We start from the raw sequence: 18,143 nt of genomic DNA, 5'->3' as shown, positions 1-18,143 counted from the left end.
ACCGAAGCACATTTTCTTCCAAAAATGCCCCTACTCCGGTATAGAAGTCAACAACGCCGCGAACTTCTCCTTACCACCACTTCTACTACTGGCTCTCCTGGACCTACGTGAAGAAACGGCAGCTCCGCCACCAGCTGCGGCAGAAACACTCCGTAAAGACTTATAATCCGGTTGGGCAGTTATGACAATCTGTTTGCGGCGATATCCGTATTTGTCGGAGGTGGCAGCGGCGCTCTTCATGAGAGCGGAGCTGGCCTTAACGGCCAATGCGGCCATCTCTGCAGGCTGCAAGGGTTGCCTCAGGCGGTTTAAAGGAAGAACGAAATAGAGTTGTCCCGGTTGCAACACTTCGTCTTCGTCAACTGCGGTAACGACGTCGTCAAAGTCCATCTGATCGGAGTTGCATATAAAGCAGGTAGGGTTCTCTCCCAAGAGGTACGAGACCTTCACAGGGTACGAGAATTCCTGTAACGTCCCGTCTTGGAGAACGAGCTTGGCCGTTGCAACTACCTCCGCTGAATCGGCTGAGCTACAGTTTCCCATTATCTTTCTCTTTTCTTTCTTTCTTTCTGTTTTTATGTTCTATGCGTGACTCAGTGAGTCAGCGAGTCGGAGGGTGGAAGGTACTGCGAGAAGGGAGGTGTTAATGAGCATTAGCTGGAGGAAAAAGGAACACGAGGCGGAGATTATATATAGAACGAACCAACCTCGTGATTTGGACCGTTTTGCCACGTCGGATATTATTTAAAATTGTTAAAATTTTTGAACAGTGGGAATGGCTTTCCAGGCTGTAAGTTGTTGTTGACAGGTTGTACTAGTAGCGCGCGCATTAGTGTGTGTCATAACATAGAAATACACTCTCTCTTAAATTACGGACCCTGCCACTTGGGGGTTCGGGATTTGGGAAATATTTTTTTGGAGCGATTTCAACCGTTTGATGAGAATGTGGAGCAGATCACGTGGATTGTAGTGGGGGGCAGTGTTGTTCGTTATGGTGGTACCTAATTTTACACCGTGGATGATGAACTAACGCTTCTTCTTGTTGTTAGGAGAATTAAGGGTGGGATTTGGGGTATGGCGAAATAAAGTGGGATGGTAAAGTTTGCGAAATTTGGATAAAGGCACTATTCGTCACTCTCAGGCCACACCCAAAAGTGCTGCCATTCATTTTTTTTTTTCGAGATTCTCAGCATCGTGTTAGGTTCTTCACGGGATGGATGGGAAATCGAACTTTAATTTTGCCTATTCTTCGTTCCTAATACAATTTGTTCAAAGAATTACCTCTACAATCTACATTACTCCGTGCTATACTGATTACTTTCCTTCAGTTTTATTTTATTTTTTTTCTTTTAATATTGCTAAATGATAATATTAAATGAAAACATATCTTAATGTTAAATGTTTGTCGCCTATTTAATGGATTCAATGAAAAAATAATCACCAATTTCCCTTTTGTGCTAACTGCTACAATAATCATTTTTCTGAATAGCAAGCAGCCAAGCAATCATTTCACTGGATTTATGCAAAACGATAAATCTTATGTCTATCAATGAAGATCGAGTATTAGAGTAGAAAAGCTAACTAATAATAATATGAAATTTTAGGGTATGGCTTCTTTTCTTGCTTCTTTTCCAACACGTGGAAATCGACTAATATTAAAAATATAATATAAAATGTGCTCTTCATTATTGTTGTACAGTTTCCATTCTTTTAAATCATGGATCTATTTAGAACTAGGATTATAAGTTTGATAAAAGTAATAAAAGAAAGATTTGCCAGCCATTATTATGGATAACGTTAGTACGGCGTTGATTAATTAATTAATTAAAATGAGGATTAGAAGAGAGTCTTACATGCTAATAAAAAGGTAAGAGATCCCGGTTTTGGTGATATGACGTTGAAAATAAAGGGTTGTTAGGTGAATATTAATGAAGGCATAAGTAGTTTAATTAGCGTTCTTATATTGTGCATGGAAAATTATTCCGAAGCGTATCATTATTGAATGAGGTTGCTTTTGGTTTATAGGGCGCGGGAAATAATTGGACATATATATCATCCATTACGTACCCAGTTTTGATTGTCGTTATTGGGGGAACTTTAAATTGTTTAATTTAACGAGGAAGGAAACAAAATAAAGTTGAGATGGATTATTGGAGGGTGGAAGAGTTATATAAAGCAAGAGTCAGAAGGGAAAACGACGTGGCGACCATTGAAGCCACTAGTGCTTCGGTGCAAGGCGCACAAGAAGCCACGTTTCACGTCCAACAATATGACTTTCGCAACAGTAAACTCTACAAAACTATACCAATACGTTACTAAATTATTAATAGTTTTGTGAGGAAGATAATGTTTTTTATACTAAATTTTCTTTCTATATGATAACATATTCTCTATTCTGATTCGAATATTAAAGTGTTATTCAATTTTCCCTTAATTGTGTGCGAATGTATACGAAAAAATGTAGCTTTTTAACAATTGCATCTTCATATGTAGTGTAAGGCCCTCATAATAACTTGTGCTTTATGGTGTAAATTAAACCATATAATTAACTGACTATTTCTATAAAAAAAATCTTTATATAAAAAATTATATGTATAATCAAATTTATTAAATTATTTAATAATAATTTATGATATACATCAAATTAAATAAATATTTTAAAAATATAAATTAATAATTTTTAAATAATATTTAAATTCTTTATATCACAAATATTTAAAATATACTCCATTTATAATATCATTTTTACATTAAAATATTTTCGTAAAAATAACCACCAAAACAATAATCATTGAATGACGAAAACAGATTAAGATACATCATGATGTAGAATTATATGTCTTTTTCCTAAAGTTGAAAATATCTTTATTATTCAACCAAATACGTCCAACAACAACAAATGACTAATAAATTCAGGGGATTGATGCCAGCCAACAAATATCATTTATGTATGCTCGAGCAATTGTAGTAATTATAAATAACACTGGCCACCCTATTATATATATTGTCTTGGCATAAAATGAACTAAAGCTTCCAAAATATTAATATATAGCATAAGCAAAAATGGAAAATAATAAAAAAAATTAATCAACTATCAATGAGTATAAATTTTAGGTGCGCAAAAATGTTTAGTTTCAAATTTATAGTTTTTAGATTTTTGCCCATATAAACATAATATATCTCTCAGCTGAAATCAGAATATTACCAGGAACTCTATCACTATCTATTCCAGCTATACATTTTTTTCATGAATTATATCATCAGCCTCAATCTCTGCTTCTGTCTCTCCTTTTCCATTTCCAAAGCAAGTTGAAGTCTAGCTGGTATATAGTGATATTTGTAATTTTGTTAGTGAGAAAATTCCCCACCAACTTTATATATTCTTGCTGCCACAAGAAACCAAAGCTCATCTCCTTATCATTCTACGATCGACTGTAGACATTGAATTATGTGTTAATAATTGATGAATTTAATTTAGTCGTTTTCATTGATAAATTAAAGTAATGAATAAAATGACATCTCTATATTATTACAATGCAACTAAAATATCTAAACATTTGAATATCAGGTTTAGGTACCAATTTGATCTTACATGTTCTTAAAAGTAAAACATAAAATCATTTGACATTTTAAATAACAGGCAAGCTAAAAATAAGGGCAAATCACTCTATTAAGTCAAGAAGAATAAAATTTTACACAAATTCGTCAAACTAAAATCTAGTTCATGAATTCACTAATGTACATTTCTATATAGTTCGAACTAGATCAATTCGAACTCAAACTACATGTAATTTGAATCAATGTAATTTGAACTATGTATACACGCACACGCCCACTAATTCGAATCAACCTGATTCGAATTACACATACACAATAATTCGAATCAGGATGATTCGAATTATTCGTGGTATAATTTGAATTATGCTGTTTAAAAATTAATAATTTATTTAAAAATATTTTTATCATATATTTACCTAAATCACTAGAATATTACAAACTTTTATAATATTCATAACATCTTTTAAGCTATTTTTTTAAAATTATTTTGTATAAAATAAAATATATTTTTAAATTATTTTGTATGGAATAAAATATTTTCTTTAATTTCTAAATTATTATTGACTATGTAGAGTATTTTATTTAAAATTTGAGTACATACATGTATTTACCTAAGTCATTAGAACATTACAAACTTTTATAGTACTCCTAACATTTTTTAAGTCATTTTTTTAAAAATTGTTTTGCATAGAATAAAATATTTTTTGTAGTATAATTTAAATAAATTTATTAAAAAATTTGTTAAAAAATATTTATGAGCTATTAAAAATGGACAAAAGAGTATTGTATGGAATTCAAATTGATAGCTCATTAATATTTTAAAGAACTCTCGTAATTAAATATTTTGTTAGCTTTTTTTAATGTATGAAATAAAATATATATTTTTTTAATTTTTTAATAAATTTTTTTAATAAATTATTAATTTTTTAATAATTTTTTTTAATAAATTATTAATTTTTTAACAGCATAATTCAAATTATACCATGAATAATTCGAATCAGTCAAATTCAAATTACTTGGAAACGTGTGTGTGGGTGTAATTCGAATTACTGTGTATGTGTAATTGGAATCAGGTTGATTCGAATTAGTGGATGCGGGTGTGTACATAGTTCGAATCATGCATTGGTGGATTCATGAACCAAATTTTGATTTTGCGGATTTGTGTAAATATTTTCTCTCCTTGGTTTATATAAGTGATTTGCCCTAAAAATAATGATTAATTATAATTTCACATTCATATATATATATATTAAATTATGTAGAGGAAAAATTTTCTTCTCATCTCCCATGCCATTAAAAGCAAACAAACAATCAAAGTTGGAAATGGTTGCACAATCTTCATTATATACTGAACTCACTTTTCACTTGATGATACCATGCATGCACATGTTAAGAAATTCTTCTCTATGAAGCAAAGAGAGAAGGTACATATAATGCCTTATCTTATGTGGTTTTTGGTGGCGGTTAAAGATGGTGGGGGCTAATAAAGAGAACCCCTTACTTTAATTGAATTTATTTTTTGTATAAAATTTAAACTTGGGGTCCAATATGATATCTTGTTAAAAAAAGGCATGTATGTCTTTCTCTTCCATAGCTTTACAATTTCATTATTTGGCTTTTGCTTTGGTTGTAATGCATGAAATAATTATCAGAGATACCCCTCAATGCTTACCAAGAAGCTTCTTCAATCTTCACTATTCTCCTTCCCCCACACAATGATTTGGCCTTTTTATCTTAAAAGAATTTCTAGGTCCACCTAAATGTCTTTTTTCTTATTAAATTCTCTAATTCTTTCCATTATCTTCTCCCTACACTATACTGGCGGCTTACATAATCAAACTTAATTAACCTGTGGTGTTAAAATGAAAATATTAGTCTATGGTTATTTAATTACCATAATTATAACATATTAAATATATGATAATTTTTTACACAAATGTTAAATAATCAATATTTTTTATTTGCCTTATATTTGAGTTTAGTTTTCATTTTTTTTACCAAAAATTAGAAACTCAGGTGCAATCGATTTCACGTGAAGTTGATAATTGAGAGTCGTTAGATAATTTGACTAATTTGACTAAATTTTCATCTAACGGCTTTCAGCTATCAACTTCACGTGAAATCGACTGCACCTGAGTTTTTACTACAGTAAATACTTTATGAATTAATGTTTTTTTGTTAAGAAGTATTTTTGGAATAACCGTCTTCCAGGCACCATGTAAAAGAAAAATAGGTGTACTTGTGTCAAAATTATGCATGGTATCTAAATAACTAATTTAAAAAGAATAATAATATTTTGATACTAAATTTTAAAATTTGTGCTAATAAGTTATAGTTTAAATGACATAGTGTCCTCGTATCAAAGGCTTTTAGAAATTGTGATATATTGATTAAAAAGCTAACATTTTTCGCTAAGGGCTTTTGAGTATTTCCATACTAGCTAGACTACTGAATTAGAAAAGTTGCATGCAATAATGTCTACCAAATAAGACCGGATGTACAAACAATAATGCAACCAAAGCTTCTCAGTTCTCATCACTATATTTTAAAATTTTGTGATATACATGAGAAAAATAGAAAGTGACAGTCTTTTGCATGATTCCTTTAGTTAAATATTTTTTTTTTCGGATTAGTATCCTTATATTCTTTCAAAAGTATAGAGTAATTAATAATTTCCGAGCTTACCTTTGCCTTCGCTAGTAATAAATATATATATTTTTTGTTATTCAGAGCCTTATATCTTGACCTATATATAAACATTTTTGGAATTTTTTTGGGTTTTTTTTTTGGGGGGGGGGGGGGACGTAACGAATTAGTTTAAGCATCCTTTTCAGTCTCTGCATTTGTTTTTGTTTGCCATTACAAGGTTTAAAGTTCACATGTTTTGTCGAGAATAAAGAGGATGAATAGGGATGGTTGCCAACTTTGGCAAGAGTTTTGAATGTTTTTGTAACAATTGCCTCACCTAATTTTAATTGAGATTCAATGGATCGATATTCATGTAGTTATAAGTATAATCATTTTTTATTTTATTTTCTTTATATTGTTTGGATATGTGATTATAAGAAATCTTAGAAATTACATTTATATATGTCGTATGAATTTGTACTAACGTTTCAATTAATAAGGAAACACATGCGTCATTAATAATTGCTAGTAGCTTACTTATTAATACAATCCCACTAGGTAATAAGTAGCAGGCCAACAAATTATTTTAAACTGCACACTATATTAATTAAGAAAAAATATAGGTAGACGATGAAAACACTAAATAATGTGAACAATAGATATATTTGATGTTCAATTTATTAGGTGTGCGGATAGTTATCCTAATATTAAGATTTAGGTGGATAATTTGAAAATGTAGTGTGTTTTTACTTTTTTGGGCCAATTTTAAAATCCATTATCCATATTGTTTACAAAATTTATTATTTATCTAACAAAGTCTACTCATTAATTGTCATTAATTAATAATTATTTAAATTTTATCTTTTAAAAATACAAAATTAATAATTATTAATTGCAGTTATTTATAATTAGAGTAAATACCCTTTCCGACCCCTGTCTTTTTTGAAAATTGACTAACCGCACCCTAACCTTTAAAATTTGACAAATCGGCCCTTGAGTATTTGCTTCGTTAGACACATCGACCCTTCTGTGGCTCCCTCACTTGAAACTCGACGAAAAACGCTGACCTATAACGATGAGCAGGCGACCTGACATGTACACATCAGCTGAATTTGTTAGGACAATTTGGCCCCTGTCCAGTCATCAAAACGTCGTCGATTGAAGGAAAGGAGAGACGCGCGTTTTAGTGACCTTCTCCCCTTTATCCTCCTCTTCGAACCCTAACTCAAGTAGCAACCATGAGTGACGCAGAGCTATCCTCAGCCGCTCAGACCCGTTGTGGTTGGAGGAAGGGTAGGATGGGTTCGAGTAATGCTAGTGGAGGAAAGAAGGTGAAGTTTTAACACCCTAAATACAAGTGTGGAAGTTATGCAATTATGCAAGGATCTGCAACTGCCAAGAACTCAGACAGGATTTTCTTCGATTGTTGTCACTATCGTGTAAGTGTTCTTTCAGGCTTGATTATTGTAGTCAATTTGCCTTTGTGCTTGAACAAATGATCTTCATAATAACTGCAATTGCAGACGGAACGACCTCACTGCAACTACTTCAGATGGCTGGAGGAGCTGATTTCTTGTCATTTTGCACATGAGGAAGACATTGATGTAGATGAAAGAATGTTCTAGAGAATAGATTTGAGCAATTGGAGCACAAAGTGGATTTGGCAATTGAAGAAAATTCAAAGAAATGGAGTATTGGATTTAAGGTCTATGTTATGGTAGCCATGTTAATTGTATTAGCAGCAGTGAAATACGTTGTTATCTAGGACATAGATTGTATGTTGTTGCAGTATGGGATGTATGGTTAATGTTAATATATAGAAAGTTTGCTTTTGGATATGTAGTAACTATGTTATATATGGATAGATTGTGATTTCGTTGTATTAATGATAATCTAATTTTGTGTAATAGTTACGGATCTATGAAATCTTCGACAGTGTGATTTATATCCAAAAGCAAAAGAATTTCATTCATAATGCTATACACATAGGCATAGCTTAGTCTGCTGATGTATCAGCTGGAAACAAAAAAAAAATATTTTGTTGAGTTAAATGTTTACTCTCTAAACAAAAGATCACTAGTAGTCTGTTACATACTTTAAGTCATTAAACAATAGGTCCCAGCCTTTAATACATTGTGGATCCATAACCAAAAAAAAAAAAAGACACAAATCCTATGTTGCTGTAACCATGTGTATGAGTTGGTCATTTCATTGCTGGTGGCCTTAAGCAATATCTCCTCTTGGATACAGAAATCAGGTGGAAGGGGTTTGTAGGGCTCATCTTCAGTGGGAGAAGGTCACTAAAACGCACTTCTCTCCTTTCCTTCAAACGACGACGTTTTGATGACTGGGCAGGAGTTAAATTATCCTAACAAATCCAGCTGATGTGTACATGCTAGGTCACCTGCTCACCGTTATAGGTCAGCATTTTCCGTCAAGTTTTAAGCGAGGGAGCCACGGAAGGATCAATGTGTCTAACGGAGCAAATACTCAGGGCCAATTTAAAAAAAAAGACACCAATCCTATGTTGCTGTAACCATGTGTATGAGTTGGTCATTTCATTGCTGGTGGCCTTAAGCAATATCTCCTCTTGGATACAGAAATCAGGTGGAAGGGGTTTGTAGGGCTCATCTTCAGTGGGAGAAGGTCACTAAAACGCACTTCTCTCCTTTCCTTCAAACGACGACGTTTTGATGACTGGGCAGGAGTTAAATTATCCTAACAAATCCAGCTGATGTGTACATGCTAGGTCACCTGCTCACCGTTATAGGTCAGCATTTTCCGTCAAGTTTTAAGCGAGGGAGCCACGGAAGGATCAATGTGTCTAACGGAGCAAATACTCAGGGCCAATTTGTCAAATTCTAAAGGTTAGAGTGCGACTAGTCAATTTTCAAAAAGGATAGGGGTCGAAGAGGGTATTTACTCTTAAAATTATTTACCTATACTTTTTTTACTTAATATTATGACTACATATTGTCCAAGTAAGTAACAATGCAATTGAAAGAAAAAAAATTGATAATCAAATTAGTTCCTTAAAAATGATATATTCTTTAAATTCGTTATGGAAATATTTTTTCAATCAAATTAGTTTATCAAATATACAAATTAATTATATTTGTCCTTCAGTCACTCCATTAATAATTTTCGTCAATGAATAATGTTATGAAATATTAATTAACAACATACATAATACTTGACATGTCTAATTGAATATTGATCAAATATGTTTATGAAAATCTATTAATTTAGTTTTTTTTCCAATTACATAAATCCTATTTCTAATATCATCTAGCTACTAAATTAATAGATTTTCAAAATATATTTGATTAGCGTCTAATTAGATATATTAGGTGTCATGTATACTATCAATTAACATTTTATATCATTATTCGTTGACAAAAATTGTTAATTGAGTAATTGAATGACAAATATGATTAATTGATACTCTTTGAAGGACCAATTTAATTGATAAAATCTTTTAGAGATGAATTTAGAAAACGAATCTCATTTTTTAAGGACTAATTTGACTATTAATAAAAAAAAAAAGAAAAAAGAAAATTAATTAACAATAAACAGAAGACAGAGGAAAAAGAGACAAGTTCAAATGATTCAGGTATCTAAAAAAACTCCTCCATCTAACTCTTGTGACCAGAGGCTAATATATATTTTATATTTTAATATATATTCTATTTTTAGTATTTACCTAATATAGTTGATGAAGCAATTTTCTGAATGTCCATCTTAGAATGTTATATAAGTTACTTTAATTATCAATATCTTTAATGTCGATAATGTTTTAAGGAAAATTTTCTTAAAATCTCATGCTTTTCAATTTAAAATAATGTGAAAAGAAAAAAAATATTACTTACTTAAAAATATCTTTACATAAAAATAATAATAAATAATTTAATATATTTAACTAAATTATTTAATATAATACATGTCAAATATATATAAGTGTAGCCACCAAGAACTACATCTTTTGGCTTCTTTAACCTTTTGTTGAGTATTGTTTTACTTGGTTCTAGAATATTTTTATTTCCTTTATTTGAATTTCCATAATTTTTTTAGATATTGTGTATTAGAAGTGTAATGTCTTATAATTTTCTAATTAGAAAACCGTTTTATTTTGTTTTCTTATTAGTATTTGGGAGATGGTATTCTTGATGTTGGAGTGTTAGATGGAGTTCATTAGGCATTAATACATATGATTAGTTATTAATTTAAAAAGTATGATTTGATTAATTTCTACCTATTTGTACATTGAACACAAGAGTATAGAGTGCATGATTCCATGGCACCGCCGATACGCTATAGATTGGATTTGGTGGCAATGGTACCCATTTTGTACATTCCAATTGACCACTCAAGTGTCCTCTTTCTTTAGAGGTCAAACAAATTGGGCATGCCAACCTTGCTGGCAAAAAGTGTTAGCGGAGGAAGGAAGGTTCATGGTAATGGCAACTCCAAACTTTATAATCAGATATCCAATTTGATCAATGATTCTAAGACCATATAACATCTTTAATGGATTTGAAAATCTAATGGACTGACAAAACAAAGATTATTGTTTTTTGAGGGTGTCTTGATTCATAATATTGTACTATGTTCAATGTGTTATTGCCGGTTGGTGGAGTTGATTGTTTGCTCTCCTTATCCAATTAATTTAGCCAAGATACATCAACATTATGCAAGATAATGGGTTGTCCTATTATTGAGTATGATTTTAATAAGGAAGGTCCCTTCACTAGCAAGCATGAATCTTCTTACCTTTTAAAATATATGTAGCCTTGATGCAGTTAGATGTATTGATTTAAAAAAATCATTGGTTTGCTCTGTGTGTGACTTATGATTAAATTATACAATAATGGCATGCATATCGCCTAAAGTGCATTTCAGTTTGAAACTTATCAATACTAAAACGCCCATTTACAAGTTTTCTTTGGTCAATGATTGAGTAAATTTATTTTATGCAGAGGATGAATAAGGCTTTTATTTACAGTGTAGACATTTTAATAAAGCCTGATAATAAAGGTCACATAACTCAGAGAGAATACCCATTTACCAGTAATGACTTGGATACATTGAAAATTTTACTCTTGAAAAGAAGATATGTTTTTTTTTTTTTTTAAAACTTAAGCTGTTTACTGCTACTGAGAATCAAATATTGCAAGTATATTTCCACTACAAAGGTTTGCATAGATATCCTACAAACTTTAGATGATCTGTTTATTGATCAAAAGCATTAGTATATACTGTTAGCAAAAGCCATTGATTTCAATGGAACTTATTGCCCAACACTTTTTTATCCCACTTTCATCCATTATTTTCCTGATCTTTCTCATGTCATCCCATCTTTGAGATTCTGAATACATGTTTGAGAGAAGCACATAAAGCCCAGAATTATATCTTCCCAACTCCAACAATTGCTTCATGATTTGCTTACCAATCTCTAGATTTCCATGGGTTCTACAAGCACCAAGCAAAGCACCCCAAACCACCACATCAGGTTTCATGGGCATCCCTTTGATTAGGGCCATCGCTTCTCCCAAGAGCCCGCCACGCCCTAAAAGATTGACCATGCATGCATAATGTGTAACACCAGGAGAAATCCCAAACTTGGAACTCATTATGTCAAAGTAATATCTCCCCTTGTCCAAAAGACCACTGTGACTACAAGCAGAAAGTAGCCCTGTGAAGGTAATCTCGTCAGGAAATAGCCCGCTTCCTTGCATCTTCTCGAACATGTCAATAGCTTCTTCTCCAAAACCATGCAGAGCAAGTGCCCCAATAGCAACATTCCATGACACCACATTCTTCTTTGGCATCCCAAAGAAGATGTCCATGGCAGTCTGAAGGGCACCACATTTAGCATACATGTCAATTAGGGCGTTACAAAGGGTCACACTTAGTGTAATATTATTGTTACAGATGTAATTGTGAGCTTGTTTCCCCAATTCCAAATCACCCATGTGACTGCAGGATGAAAGAACGCTAACAAGAGTGGTCTCATCTGGCATCACACCTGAACTACACATTGTGTGGAAAAGTTCCATGGCTTCCATGTATTTCCCTTCTTGAACATGACAGCAAATTATTGAATTCCAAGAAACCACATTTTTCACTGGCATCCTATTAAACATCTCCAAAGCATAATCAATAAGCCCATAGTTAGCATATGCATTAACCATACAAGTCCACGAAATGACATTCTTATCAAGCATTTGATCGAAAACACATTCGGCATATTGCAAATGCCCGCACTTGGCATACATATCAATGAGGGCATTCGTCACAATTGAATCAATTGCAATTCCGGTAGCGATTATGTAAAGATGCATGAATCTTCCCAACTCCAAATTACCATGCTTCGAGGAAACAGAGAGCAAGCAAACCAGGGTGATCACATCAGGCACCACATCCAACTTTTGCATCTCTCGAAACAAGAAGATGGCTTCTTTGCAAAACCCCAGCTTAGCATACCCACTAATGATCGAATTCCATGAGACCAGGGTCCTATCAGAAATATCATCAAACACTTTCCTTGCACTATTTATAAGGCGACAAGCAACATAGGCACTCAAGAAAGCGTTCTGCACACAAGCGTGAGACCCCATCCCAAGCTTAATAGCGTGAGCATGAAGAAGAACAGCTTCCCAATATAAGGATTTGCAAGCACAAGTTTTGACAACAAAGGGGATGGTAAACTCATTAGGGGAAATCCCAGCATTTACCATTTGGCGGTAAAGTAACAAAGACCTTATTGGGTCATCGCTATTTGAATAACCCTTTATGAGATGATTGTACATGAACTTATTAGGTTGGGGACTTTGGTCGAACAGAAGCTGTGCATAACGGAGATCCCCCATTTCGGGAGAAGTGCAGAAAGAGACAAGCTTGCCAATTGTGAGCACCTGACCAGATAGGCCATGGAGGATAGTCTGGGCATGGAGGAGCTTGAGCTCTCTCATGGAGGAACATCGCTCTAAGAGATGGTGAAGGGTTTGGTGAGTGGGTGACTTGAAATTATGCCAAATGCTTTGTGCTGAGTGAACGCAAAACAGGCGGGAACCAACGGTCGCGTGTTTCAGAGCGGCTGACATCAAATCAAATCAAATAAATCTACCTACCTAGCTTCCCTACAATTACAAATAATCATGGACTAAATTCTCGTATTATTCCCTAGTTTTACCAATTTAGTCTTTAAATTTAAAATTTATTATATTAGTCTCAAGATTCATATCCTGTATTGGTCCCTAGATCTTTTCAGTGCTGAGTTAGTGAACAAAGATTTGTCATGCTGTAAGGATTGGCTGACGTGATAAAATTGATTTTATAAAAAATACAACAGATCACTAATAGAGTGAATTAGGGTTTATAAATAGGAAGGACCAATTTGGATAAGAAAATTAATCTTGCGCGTTAGTTAGTCGTTTTGCAATTCAACGTGATAAAGAAGAGATAACTTAACACTTCATTCGCAAATTCACCACTGGAAAGACTAACATAGTATCCGAAAATGAATCTCAAAAATTAGTATAGACAATTTTAAATCTGAGAGACTAAATTGGTAAAAGCCGTAAATCTAAAAGACTACTATAGAAATTTAGTCAATAATCATGTTTCATAGATATAATAGATTGTTGTATTATCTCAATTTAGGCACTTTTGTAAGAATTACTATCAAACTTGGTTATCTCGAATTATTATGTTGGCAATACCTAAAAAATCAACTACTCAAATCAGTTATAATATATTTGTATATAAATATATATTTTATTCAATATATTTTTAATATGTATTTTATATTTAATATTTATTATATACAAATCAATGATTAAATAACTATTTTAGTGAGTGATTTTTAGTGTCGGATTTCATTTTGCTACTACATATCTACATCTATAATTCTTTAATAGTTTAATTTTATATGGTTATAATTTACCTTTATTTCTACCATCATCGCATATTATTTTCTTATTTTAAAATTGTTAGTTTTCTGATCCAATGGACATTGTTTGACTATAAATTATGCAAAACTAATTAGTAATTCTTTCCACACTTTCCTTTCATATTTATACAGCTATCATATAAGCATGAATCAAGTTTGACCAGCTAGTGAATTAGACAGTGTCTCAAATGATAACCAGTGTTTTAGTCATTCGAATGGAGTCAAGTTTAATTCTTAAGGATCAAACTCCCTCAAATCCCCCTAAGGATGGAATAAAAGTGACTCCAAACGTCATAAAGAAACAATATAGAATAGAACTCTTCACATTGCATAAGCACCAAATGAATGTTACAGATGTTGCGCCAGATTATCGCAGGCACAGTACACACAGTTTGGAACAGTGGAACTTCTAGTACCATGCTATATAAATCATTCAGATTTTCAACTAACTTTCCCAAGTAACTTAGTAAAACAGCAAAAAACTGGGAAGAAAAGCTGGAAGCAGTTGAGAACCAAGAAATAAACCTTTAGTATTTTTCCCTTGCCCTGCTGAAAGAGCAGTTATTACATTGTTGACTATAGTCGCCAGAATTTTATTCACAAGGAAATTTCAAAAAATATGTACTTAAAAAGCAAATGACTTTGTCATTCACATTCACACCCTTTGCATTCATTTACACATATATCAACAGTGAGCTATGTATTTTACAGAGAAGAGAAGAGCCAAAAATTGAAAAGACAGGAAGCTGATGAAAGAAACCAAGACAAAAAGGCCATAGCAGCAGACATTTGATATCTACCACATAGTCTTGCAGGGCAAAGGGATCCACCAGCTTCAAGCAGAAGATCCGCGACACTCGCTGTAGAGCATGCTGCAGCCAGCGAGAGATACGCTAAAACCTGCATAGTAGATAAGGAAAACGAAAAGAAAAACCTCAAAACTATTAGTTCAGTATTGTAACCTTATTAATGCCTCTTCAAGTCTTAGCCATAAGTTGCAGATAACTACATACCATGTCTCCCAGAAAGATTATCATTACAATCCTTTGCTGAATTTGTAGGTCTTTTATGAAGACGGAGTAAGCATCTACTACTAACAATGTTACGCTCCATGGAATTACCAAACCCATGACTGTCACCAAATAGCTGCAGAATAGCATAACTTTGTATATAAATATATATTTTATTCAATATATTTTTAATATGTATTTTATATTTAATATTTATTATATACAAATCAATGATTAAATAACTATTTTAGTGAGTGATTTTTAGTGTCGGATTTCATTTTGCTACTACATATCTACATCTATAATTCTTTAATAGTTTAATTTTATATGGTTATAATTTACCTTTATTTCTACCATCATCGCATATTATTTTCTTATTTTAAAATTGTTAGTTTTCTGATCCAATGGACATTGTTTGACTATAAATTATGCAAAACTAATTAGTAATTCTTTCCACACTTTCCTTTCATATTTATACAGCTATCATATAAGCATGAATCAAGTTTGACCAGCTAGTGAATTAGACAGTGTCTCAAATGATAACCAGTGTTTTAGTCATTCGAATGGAGTCAAGTTTAATTCTTAAGGATCAAACTCCCTCAAATCCCCCTAAGGATGGAATAAAAGTGACTCCAAACGTCATAAAGAAACAATATAGAATAGAACTCTTCACATTGCATAAGCACCAAATGAATGTTACAGATGTTGCGCCAGATTATCGCAGGCACAGTACACACAGTTTGGAACAGTGGAACTTCTAGTACCATGCTATATAAATCATTCAGATTTTCAACTAACTTTCCCAAGTAACTTAGTAAAACAGCAAAAAACTGGGAAGAAAAGCTGGAAGCAGTTGAGAACCAAGAAATAAACCTTTAGTATTTTTCCCTTGCCCTGCTGAAAGAGCAGTTATTACATTGTTGACTATAGTCGCCAGAATTTTATTCACAAGGAAATTTCAAAAAATATGTACTTAAAAAGCAAATGACTTTGTCATTCACATTCACACCCTTTGCATTCATTTACACATATATCAACAGTGAGCTATGTATTTTACAGAGAAGAGAAGAGCCAAAAATTGAAAAGACAGGAAGCTGATGAAAGAAACCAAGACAAAAAGGCCATAGCAGCAGACATTTGATATCTACCACATAGTCTTGCAGGGCAAAGGGATCCACCAGCTTCAAGCAGAAGATCCGCGACACTCGCTGTAGAGCATGCTGCAGCCAGCGAGAGATACGCTAAAACCTGCATAGTAGATAAGGAAAACGAAAAGAAAAACCTCAAAACTATTAGTTCAGTATTGTAACCTTATTAATGCCTCTTCAAGTCTTAGCCATAAGTTGCAGATAACTACATACCATGTCTCCCAGAAAGATTATCATTACAATCCTTTGCTGAATTTGTAGGTCTTTTATGAAGACGGAGTAAGCATCTACTACTAACAATGTTACGCTCCATGGAATTACCAAACCCATGACTGTCACCAAATAGCTGCAGAATAGCATAACTTATTATCAGTTAGAATTTATAAACTGCAAGGCATGCCAATTGTAACGACAAGCATGCTGCATAAACCTAAATCCTTTTCCTCCTCTTGGTTTTAGACCTTGAACATGCTAAGCGGCTAAGCTCCACACAAACACTCATCACAATCAAATCATGTATCAAACAAAAAATGTGAAAGAAATTGGGAACTCCAGCTTTGTATTAAGAACCCCAATCAATCAATTGTTCATGCTCATTAAGAAACTAGAAATGATCTGTTCTCAGCATTCTTACATCCTACACAAATCCAAAAATGCTGTAGACTCTGGACCTATTAGATGCGCAATTTAGTTATAGGGAATTTCAATTAATTTCCCATCACCATTCAGCAATAAATTCATTTGTAAACTTTCTATCCCAAAATCAGAGAGGTATGTAAGACTTTGAACAATTTGCAAACCAATTTCAGGGCCAGCAAGCTTGCAGTGACTTGCCTATAATTTGAGAAGTGTAAATTACTGCCTCATTTCTTATGAAGAATAGATCTGCGACATAGCAGGATTGAATTGACATGTAACCCCACATAAAAACCAATTTTGAGATCGAAAGTTGAGAGTAGGTGTGCATTCAGATGACATTGCAAAATAGTGTTTGTTATCAAAGCAACACATTGAAGACTAAAGAGTGAATCAGAAAAAGAAATAGTTGGGAACAGTGAATACCAGAAAGCAGTGTACGAGTAGAAATCGACGCCAAAGCACATGAATAGAAGGGAGGCGGAGGAGAAGACGGTCTGCCCCAAGCGGAGGGCGAAGCTGGCGCTGCTGCCAAACGCCCCTGCCACTTCCTCCATCATTCGCACCACTTATCTTCTTCTCTGCATACCCATACAAGTAAGTGGAACCTGGGATTGTGATTTGTGAAATTCAACCATATTAATTAATTAATTTATATAGGAAACACGGCATAAGAAGAGCATAATATTATACAGTGATACATGCCACACGCCACAATTAGTGAGTGAGTGCATTCATTAATTATTTAATTAATGTTAGTTTTGATTGGTTTAGATTTTACGGTGAGTTGCAAAAGAGAGTGACAGACAAAAGTGGAATCAAGGAATAGAATTGGTAAAGAGGTCTTTGGTTAATAATGGTTTCGATCGTGCGGTTGTCTTGTACGTAGAAAATGTTCTGTCGGCGGGATACCAGGTTGTTGGATTCGGATTCGGATACCGATACGGATAAGTGTGATAGGGAAGTAGTGACTATTCAATCCTCTTGTAATTTGTGAATAAATGCTCAGCATCCCAAACAATTATGTAAACATCATAATACACTCATCTTTCAATAAAATACTAGTGCAGGGACTGCATCAAAAGAAATTCATGTAAATAAATATGTAGTGACAAAAATGAAAAAATACCATATAATATTTATTTCATGAATAACTTTTTAAAAAAATTTTTGAAAATCAGTAATTTTTAGTATTTTTGACTATTTGACTAA

The 18,143-nt window shown here is 33.0% G+C and overlaps 4 protein-coding genes across 4 annotated transcripts in view; all 4 read right to left on the bottom strand.

The window, feature by feature from the left end:
- LOC107642820 overlaps positions 1-797 on the bottom strand; it is a 1,382-nt gene extending 585 nt beyond the window's left edge. Inside the window, exon 1 of the mRNA XM_016346297.2 lies at positions 1-797. Coding sequence (XP_016201783.1) covers positions 31-543 — 513 coding nt within the window. The 5' untranslated portion in view covers positions 544-797 and the 3' untranslated portion in view covers positions 1-30.
- Positions 11,319-13,727, bottom strand: LOC107640093 (pentatricopeptide repeat-containing protein At2g22410, mitochondrial-like). Its single transcript, XM_021122977.1, has one exon. The coding sequence runs from the start codon at positions 13,287-13,289 to the stop codon at positions 11,445-11,447; it is 1,845 nt and encodes a 614-aa protein (XP_020978636.1). The 5' UTR covers positions 13,290-13,727; the 3' UTR covers positions 11,319-11,444.
- Positions 14,445-15,297, bottom strand: LOC107640092 (CASP-like protein 5C1). The gene is made up of 2 exons (XM_016343648.2): positions 15,151-15,297; positions 14,445-15,037 (listed from the first exon to the last, which is right to left on the bottom strand). Exons 1-2 carry the CDS (start codon positions 15,295-15,297, stop codon positions 14,843-14,845), a joined length of 342 nt encoding a protein of 113 aa, XP_016199134.1. The 3' UTR covers positions 14,445-14,842.
- On the bottom strand, positions 15,805-17,780 carry LOC107642819 (CASP-like protein ARALYDRAFT_485429). Its single transcript, XM_016346296.2, has 3 exons — positions 17,358-17,780; positions 16,509-16,641; positions 15,805-16,395 (listed from the first exon to the last, which is right to left on the bottom strand). Exons 1-3 carry the CDS (start codon positions 17,489-17,491, stop codon positions 16,201-16,203), a joined length of 462 nt encoding a protein of 153 aa, XP_016201782.1. The 5' UTR covers positions 17,492-17,780; the 3' UTR covers positions 15,805-16,200.

Source organism: Arachis ipaensis, chromosome B05 (genome assembly GCF_000816755.2).
Source record: "Arachis ipaensis cultivar K30076 chromosome B05, Araip1.1, whole genome shotgun sequence".
Taxonomy (NCBI): Eukaryota; Viridiplantae; Streptophyta; class Magnoliopsida; order Fabales; family Fabaceae; genus Arachis; species Arachis ipaensis.
The sequence above is the reverse complement of the archived record's forward strand: the minus strand, read 5'-3'. Positions and strand labels throughout refer to the sequence as shown.

What these genes read in the sequence shown, in the direction of transcription:
- LOC107642819 (XM_016346296.2), bottom strand. Translation starts at nt 17,491, where the DNA reads ATGATGGAGGAAGTGGCAGGGGCGTTTGGCAGCAGCGCCAGCTTCGCC. An exon ending in TACTCGTACACTGCTTTCTG is followed by an intron (nt 16,642 to 17,357) that starts GTATTCACTGTT and finishes GCTATTCTGCAG; the next exon opens with CTATTTGGTGACAGTCATGG. An exon ending in TAATCTTTCTGGGAGACATG is followed by an intron (nt 16,396 to 16,508) that starts GTATGTAGTTAT and finishes TCTACTATGCAG; the next exon opens with GTTTTAGCGTATCTCTCGCT.
- LOC107640093 (XM_021122977.1), bottom strand. Translation starts at nt 13,289, where the DNA reads ATGTCAGCCGCTCTGAAACACGCGACCGTTGGTTCCCGCCTGTTTTGC.
- LOC107640092 (XM_016343648.2), bottom strand. Translation starts at nt 15,297, where the DNA reads ATGCTATTCTGCAGCTATTTGGTGACAGTCATGGGTTTGGTAATTCCA. An exon ending in TAATCTTTCTGGGAGACATG is followed by an intron (nt 15,038 to 15,150) that starts GTATGTAGTTAT and finishes TCTACTATGCAG; the next exon opens with GTTTTAGCGTATCTCTCGCT.